Source organism: Orcinus orca, chromosome 14 (assembly GCF_937001465.1).
Source record: "Orcinus orca chromosome 14, mOrcOrc1.1, whole genome shotgun sequence".
Classification (NCBI taxonomy): domain Eukaryota; kingdom Metazoa; phylum Chordata; class Mammalia; order Artiodactyla; family Delphinidae; genus Orcinus; species Orcinus orca.
Window position 1 is genome coordinate 60,340,542 of NC_064572.1, and position 8,071 is coordinate 60,348,612.

At 50.2% G+C, this 8,071-nt stretch overlaps 1 protein-coding gene across 1 annotated transcript; it reads left to right on the plus strand.

The window, feature by feature from the left end:
* Positions 1–4,051: 4,051 nt before the first annotated feature.
* On the plus strand, positions 4,052–6,674 carry FRAT1 (FRAT regulator of WNT signaling pathway 1). The gene has a single exon (XM_004268399.3). It carries the CDS (start codon positions 4,271–4,273, stop codon positions 5,102–5,104), a length of 834 nt encoding a protein of 277 aa, XP_004268447.1. The 5' UTR covers positions 4,052–4,270; the 3' UTR covers positions 5,105–6,674.
* The last annotated feature ends 1,397 nt before the right edge of the window (positions 6,675–8,071 follow it).

Consider the following 8,071-nt stretch of genomic DNA (forward strand, 5'->3'; position numbering starts at 1 on the left):
CATTTAATTTATTTTTTTCTAAAATTTTTCAGTCAACAAAATTGAAGGAATTTAACAATGAACAACCCTATTACCCAGCACCTAATTCTACCCAGATTCTACCATTAACATTTTTTTTAGCATTTAAAAAATTAAGCTATACTTCACATAACATAAAATTCACTTTAAAGTGAATTTTTTTTAAAGTGAATTTTAAAGTGTACACTTTTGAAGTGTGTGCTTCAGTGGTTTTAAGTGTATTCACTATATTGTGCAAACATCACCACTAATTGCAGAACATTTTCATCACCCCAAAAGAAATCCCATGCCCATTATCAATCAGTCCTAATTCCCCTCTCTTCCCAACCCTGGCAACCACTAATCTACTTTCTATCTGTAGATAGAAAGATTTGTCTATTCCAAACATTTCATATAAATGGAATCATACAATAGGTGGCCTTTTGTGTCTAGTTTCTTTTGCTTAGCGTAATGTCTCCAAGGTTCACTCGTGCTGTAGCATATAACACTAGGTAGTTCCTTTTTATGATGAATTATATTCCATTGTATGAATAGATAACATTTTATCATCCATTCATTTGCTGATGAACATTTAGGTTCTTCTAGTTTGGAGCTATTATGAATAATGCTGCTGTGAACACTCGGGTACAAATATTTGTGTGAACATGTTTTCAAATCTCTCATGTATATACCTAGGAGTGGATTTGCTGGGTTATATAGTGACATTAACATTCTACTATACATGCTTTATCATATACCTACCTGTCCTAACCAGCCTTCTATCTATATATCAATCCGTCTCACATTTTTGTGCACTTGAGAATAAATTGCAAACATCAGTATATTTCACCCAGCATGCCTATTAACTAGAAATCAATATTTGTGTAGTTTTTACTTTTCATGTAAAATTTACATACAGTGAATTCTAAGTGTACGATTCAATGAGTTTTTAACACATGCATACACCTGGGAAACCTGGAATCAAGATATCAAGATATAGGACTTGCCTGGTGGCGCAGTGGTTAAGAATCCACCTGCCAATGCAGGGGACACGGGTTTGAGCGCTGGTCTGGGAAGAGCCCGTGCACCACAACTACTGAAGCCTGCGCACCTAGAACACTGCTCCGCAAGGAAGACCCAATGCAGCCAAAAATAAATTAAATAAATTTTTAAAAATTAAAAAAAAACAGTATGACATCATTCTATATCAATAAACATATATCACTGTAAGAGGAAGCATCCACTCAACAAAATAAAATCAATTCTTTTTTTTATAGTTGTGGAGAGCAGGGGCTACTCTTTGTTGCGGTGCGTGGACTTCTCATTGAGGTGGTTTCTCTTGTTGCAGTGCACGGGCTCTAGGCACACGGGCTTCAGTAGCTGTGGTGCGTGGGCTCAGTAGTTGTGGCTCGTGGGCTCTAGAGCGTAGGATCAGTAGTCATTGGCAGGCGGATTCTTAATCACTGCGCCACCAGGGAAGCCCTAAAATCAATTCTTAAAAACAACAACAACAACAAAAAAAAACAACTGTCAGAACTTTTCCCAATGTGGTTGTACCATTTTCACACACACAACGATGCATGCATTAGGCTTACAAATTTTGAATCAAAAAATAAAAACAAAAATTTTAGACTGCTGCTAATTATTTTCATTTAAAAATTTTAACTAATTAGGTTCAGAATATTCTAGCTAATAAGTGCTGCTTTGACCACACTCTCAAATGAATGACTGTAAATGAGGGGATGCCTTAAATTTACACAAGGTTATATGTCAAATATATTTCAAATAAAGAAATAGAGAGGATGACCCGTTCATAATAAAAAATGCTCAACAAACCAGAAAAAGAAGGGAACATCCCCAACCTGAGTAAGGCCATCTATGAAAACCCAGAGCCAAGGATTTCCTTGGGGGCGCAGTGGTTAAGAATCTGCCTGCCAGTGCAGGGGACACAGGTTCAAGTCCTGGTCCGTGACGATCCCACATGCCGCAGAGCAACTAAGCCCATGTGCCACAACTACTGAGCCTGCACTCTAGAGCCCATGAGCCACAACTACTGAGGCTGCGTGCCACAACTACTGAAGCCTGCGCACCTAGAGACTGTGCTCTGCAACAGGAGAAGCCACCACAGTGAGAAGCCCCTGCACCACCCCGAAGAGTAGCACCCTGCTCATGGCAACTAGAAAAAAAAAGCCAGCAAGGAGACCCAACGCAGCCAAAATTTAATTAATTAATTAATTAAAAAAAAAACAGAGCCAACATCAAACTTAATGGTGAAAGACTGAATCCTTTTCCCTAAGATCAGGAATAAGACAAGGATGTCTGCCCTCACCAATTCTCTTCATCGTTGTTCTAGGGGTTTCAGCCAGGGCAATTAGGCAGGAAAAATAAAAGGCATCCAGATTAGAAAGGGAGAAGCAAAACCTCATCTCTGTCTGCAGATGATGTGATCTCATATATAGAAAATCTTAAGGAATCCACTAAAAGGAGGTGATGATTTTTATGACACCCTGTGGAAGTCTCGATTCCCAAGATTTAAAAATTCATTTGCTGGGGACTTCCCTGGTGGCCCAGTGGTTAAGACTCCACACTCCCAATGCAGGGGGCCCGGGATGCGATCCTTGGTCAGGGAACTAGATCCCGCCTGCCGCAACTAAAGACACAGTGCAGCCAAAAATAAATTAATTAAAAAAAATTCATTTGCTTTCTTCAAACTGCCTCTTCCTCTTTTATTCTCACATTCTTCCCTCCACAGCTGACAAAAATAAGCCCAACTCTTTTTTTAACAACTTCCCACCTCTTTCCTCCATCCCATTCTTCCCGAAAAGTTTGCTCCTGTAATTATCATCTTGGAACTGCCCACCAAGACCCTTGTTTCTACTTATCTGGATCCCCAACCTCCAGTCTCTCTCTTTCTAAATCATGCTACTCCCCTGCTCCACATTTTAAAGTAGCTCTCTACTGCCTGGTTTCTGTGTTTGTGTGTGCATGCTTTGCAGCTAATTGTTAAAACAGCTTTATTGACATATAATTTGCATGTCATAAAATTCACTCGTTTTAATGATTTTTAAAACTTAATGGTCCAACCATTACCATAATCCAGTTTTAGAATATTTCCATCACCCTGATACTATCCCTTCCCTGTAAAGGTTGGTCCACCAAAAATCTACCTACAAGTGTAATGTTTGGAAGTTAGGCCTGAGGGTTTGGGATCTTGAATAAAGATTTTAAACCTCCAGGCAACGTGACGGTAAAGGATCGTTTTCTACCTCTTTCTGTTAAAAAATGAAGTCTTGGTTAATCATTAAGCTAACCATGATATCATGAAGGGTTACGGAGGCCGTATCTCCATTTCCATCCAAATAGCTGACCATTTTCTTCTCTTGCTACCCCCTCAGAAAGGATACTCCCCTACTGGGCTGAGGCATTCTTCTTAAAAGAACTTTCTAGCTCGCCGCCCCTCCCAAGACGAGCAACCTCCTCTCCAGTAATGACAGCCCCAGTCCAGGTCCCCACATACCCACACTCCTGATCAAAAAAACGTTAATCAGTGGCCTTTCTTTGCCAATTCCCAATCCTCCACCCCCATCGCACCACAAGGTCTCCGTCTTCCTTTTCATCTCTTTCAGCTTCGTTTGCCTAATCTCCAGACAGATCCCTAGCCTGACGCCTTCTCCTCTCCGTCACTCGCTTCACTCGCTCTGCCATCACTTCCCAAATTGCCAGCATCCCGGACCTCAAAGGTGCAAATGCCAAAAACAGATGAGTTGACGCGCCTAAGGGAGAGAAGTGTGTGGGTGTGTGGGTGTAAGTGTCCTTGCTTGTGTGTGGAAGAAACCAACAGAGGCCACGCCGGTGTCCATCTTCTGGAAATACCGATCACGCCCGGCCGAGAGAGCGAGGATCGGCTCCCCAGTGCCCCCCGCAGACAGCATTCAGGGCTGTAGAACTCAGAGGTATCAAGGCTTCACCCGGGACCCCTGCCCAGAGGGCGCCCCGCCCCTCAACGGTACGGCGCAACCCCTCCCCGGCGCGGTGGTAGGGGCCGGCTGCAACGTCACCCATTGTTTACAAATCAACCAGAGCCGGTAGGATTCCGGCTCCCGCGGCTGCTGGCGCGCGGCGAGAGTGCCTGGCGGGCTCCGGCTTCCGCGTCCGCCCCGGCTCCGGCTTCGGCCTCAGCACCGCGCCCGGCTCCGCCGCGGCCCACCGAGCCCCGGGGGCAGCCGAGCCGCCGGCGACTCCCGCAGAGCTCCGGGTGCCCGCGCGGGGGGCCATGCCGTGCCGGAGGGAGGAGGAAGAGGAAGCCGGCGAGGAAGAGGAGGAGGAGGAGGAGGACAGCTTCCTCCTACTGGAACAGTCGGTGACTCTGGGCGGCTCGGGCGAGGTGGACCGGCTGGTGGCCCAGATCGGCGAGACGCTGCAGCTGGACGCGGCGCAGGACCGCCCTGCCTCCCCGTGCGCGACCCCGGGGCCGCCACTGCAGCCCCCGCGACCCCCGGCGGTGGTGCGGGCGGACAAGGCCCGAGCCCCGGCTCTGCCGTTGCTTCTGCCGCCCGCCTCGGCCGAGACTGGGGGTCCGGCGCCCCCGGGGGCCCTGCGCTGCGCCCTCGGGGACCGCGGCCGGGTGCGGGGCCGGGCTGCGCCCTACTTTGTGGCCGAGCTCGCCGCAGGCCCCAGCGCGCTGTCCCCATTGCCCCCTCAGCCCAGCCTTGATGGGCCTTCGGGAGCTGACAAGCGAGGCGCCCCGCAGCCGCTGTCGGGTCCTTGCCGGCGAGGATGGCTGCGGGACGCCGCCGCCTCCCGCCGCCTGCAGCAGCGACGCGGGCTACAGCCTCAAGCCCGCACTGGCGACGACGACCCGCACCGGCTTCTGCAGCAGCTCGTGATCTCGGGGAACCTCATCAAGGAGGCCGTGCGGAGGCTTCATTCGCGACGGCTGCAGTTACACGCAAAACTTCCCCGACGCCAGCTCGTGGGCCCTCTGTCGGCCCCAGTGCATGAGCCCCCTTTGCCCCGCAGCCCTCGCCCGGCCTGCAGCGACCCTGGCTCGTCTGGGAGGAGGGCGCAGCTCAGAACTGGCGACGGCGTTCTAGTCCCCGGCAGCTAACACCCCGAGAGTGGCCACAGCGCCAGCCTCTGCCTGGAGGGCAAGGGGTTCCCCCTGAGGGCTGCGTCTCTACTCAGACTGGTGAACTCGCGCTTTTGGAAGCGTGAAAATAACTAATGAAGACGAGGAATCGAAAAATCGCGAATGTTTTCGTGGGAACTGAGGTCGAGGGCCCCGATGTGGTTGAAAAACAAGACTTCGTTGGTCCTATTTAAGGCAGATTACAAGAGCGCACCCCAAGCTCACAGTCAGCAGGACTCCTCATCGGCGTGACCAGTCCTGGTGGCGCAGCGTGCAGTTCCACGCAGTCTCTCCGGGTCCTCCAGCCTGACGACCATGTGGTCACAGCCCACGCTTCTCAGGATCGCCGAACGCCCAGAGGACGAGGATGATCCCAGTTACTTGCTTTACCTTTCCAGGGCTGGTTCCTGATCCACTTTGGGGGAGAGGAACCTGTGTAGATCCTTTCAGGGAGTACCTCAAACTGCCAGACTTGAAATTTTACGACACTTAAAAAAACCCATCTCGTGTATTTTGGGGTGCTGGTTCTTGATACAAAACACGCGGCACCGGGAAAGGACGTTTTGGGGAATTGAATAGACGTAACCTTTTCTCTGACCCCGCTTTGCAACTGCCTGAAGTTCTCTGAGTGGCGGGGGAAGGCGGTGCGCCTGTGATGCTGATGGGAGGTGGGGCCGACAGGTGCTGGGGAAAGGGGAGGGCAAGGCGCGGAGTTGAACCCTCGGTCCCCTCGAAAGTGTATTTTCACAGCCTGTCCGCCCCTTCTCGGGTTCAAGATCACTGTTTCCTGGGGGCACACGAGATTGCGGGGCTCCAGCAGGGGAGAGTCGCCAGGTTCCGCCTGTACTCGGAGTAGAGCAAGGGGTTTTGCAAGTGCTGGAGTCTCCTGAGGACACGCGCACCGCTGCCACCGCGGGTGTGAGGAGGCGGCGACGTGCTGGGCGCCAGTGCCTCCCGCGGGCGGCCGCGCCCCGGGCTTTCACGGAAACTGCCCTGAGAAGTGGCCTCGGGTCCCTTCTCTTCCCCTCGGCTCTGCTGTCCTACTCTAGCGGGTGGCGCTGGCGCTCCTGGGGGCCCCGAGCTGGGGGCTGAGGAGACACCACGTGATGGGGCACTCCAGGGACACACAGCCTAGCACAGCAGCTTATAATGGGCTCTCCGGGGCCTTTTGCAATAACAGCTGCAATTCCCGGGATAGATGGAGTTGATTTCCTCCCTTTGCCCCTCCCCCAGCCATGCCAGCTCGCCTTTGTAAGTGAAGGAAACCGAGTAGAAAATGTGACCCTCCAAATGGAGAAGCTGCAGGCTTTGCCATTGTGAACCTGGTGAAGTGCTTGTAACATAACATTCACTCAGTCTGAAGGATCTAAGACGGTATTGTTGGTGTTTTAGTTTTATAAGATTCAATGGCATGTTCATCATCCAGATGTGGCTATTGACATACCTACACTTCGCAGCGGAGTGTCTGGAATTGTGGCTATCCTGATTATAGGATGTTAACTTAACTGAAATATCTGTTTTTAATAAATGCGTTGGGTTTTTTGTTTGGTTTTATTTTATACTTGTCGTTGGTGGGAGAGATGCACAGAACACGTTTCTCTGATCTCCATAAACATGAAAACACTTGAAATCCTTGTCAGCCTGGCTTGTGGATGGTAATTAGAGCGCCTTTGTGTCTGAGCAGCTCACTAGTTAGACAGGGCCTGCGTGGCTGGGTGTGTATTGGTGCTGGCATGAAATTAAATGAAAGCGAGGTCAGGTTTTGGACCAATCCCATGCACTAAAGCCTTAGAGCCTTCTGGATTACTAGTCAGTGCTGGAGAAGCTCCTTCTGACTGTATTAACAAAGGACATCAGATCAGTCAGTCACTTCAGACTGGGAGGCTTATCACTTTTTTCTTTCTATGGCCATTAAGTGGACTTGTTCCACAAGGTGGCCCTTTAGGCTGGGGCAGCCCTTGGTTAGGGACTGCTCAGGATGCAAACCTGCAGTGGGAAAGCCAACTGGGAGGGTATGAAAGGACTCCTCTCTTTGCCCTTGGCACGTTCACTCCCATTCTCTCCCTAAGCAGTGATGGAACAGCCCATCTCTGTCCCTCCTGTTCTCAGTTACTTTGGTCTGTTTCCTCCAGGAAGGAGCCATGCTGGCAACAGGATATCCAGGGTTCAAGTCCCCTTATTAAATGGGGACCTTGGGCAAGTTGCTCAACCTCTGTGAGCTTCGGTTTCCTCATCTGTACAACAGATGAGACATGAGATGATGAGAAAAAGGCTCCTTGTGACTGGCACATCCTGGAGATGAATAGTCCAGTCCCTACCCCTTCCTTCCCAGGACTGTCCCTTGGTAGCCAATCGACTGGGTCCTCGGTTTCTCATAAAACAAGGGCATGCTGTGATCCCACAAGTGCTTTCTGGATTGAGTGCTGTATGATTTAGAGACCTGATTTTCTAACTCCCCTTTGGACTCAATGCCTGTTGTTTATACCTCCCCATTCTCTCTCTTCAAATACACACACAGACCCTGATGGTCTCTGAGAAGTACCTCCAGAACACACCAAGCCAGCCATTTCCCACAACCTGCCCAGGAAGGATTGTGGAAGACTCAGTCCAGTGCCACCCAGCAAAGGGATGGTGACTATGGAGGCTCTAACACAAACTGAGGAAGGGGGGCCTCTAACAATGCAGTGGGCTACCACCTCTGAGCTCTGAGCGAAAGGAAAGTGGTCAGGTGCCGACTTCCCCTGGCATTGGAGGAGCCCTGAAGTCCTCACTTCTTAGATGAGGTGGGATTTCCTGGAGGTCAAAGAGTTAGGAGCAATCCAGGGCCAAGATGGCCATGATTCAATGCCACTGCCCCAAACGTGCTGGCTTCTTGTAATGATTGGTTAAGGCTAGACTCAACCATAGGGTTCACGTAATACAACCCCCTCCTTCAAAAAGGAAGAC

What these genes read in the sequence shown, in the direction of transcription:
- FRAT1 (XM_004268399.3), top strand. Translation starts at nt 4,271, where the DNA reads ATGCCGTGCCGGAGGGAGGAGGAAGAGGAAGCCGGCGAGGAAGAGGAG.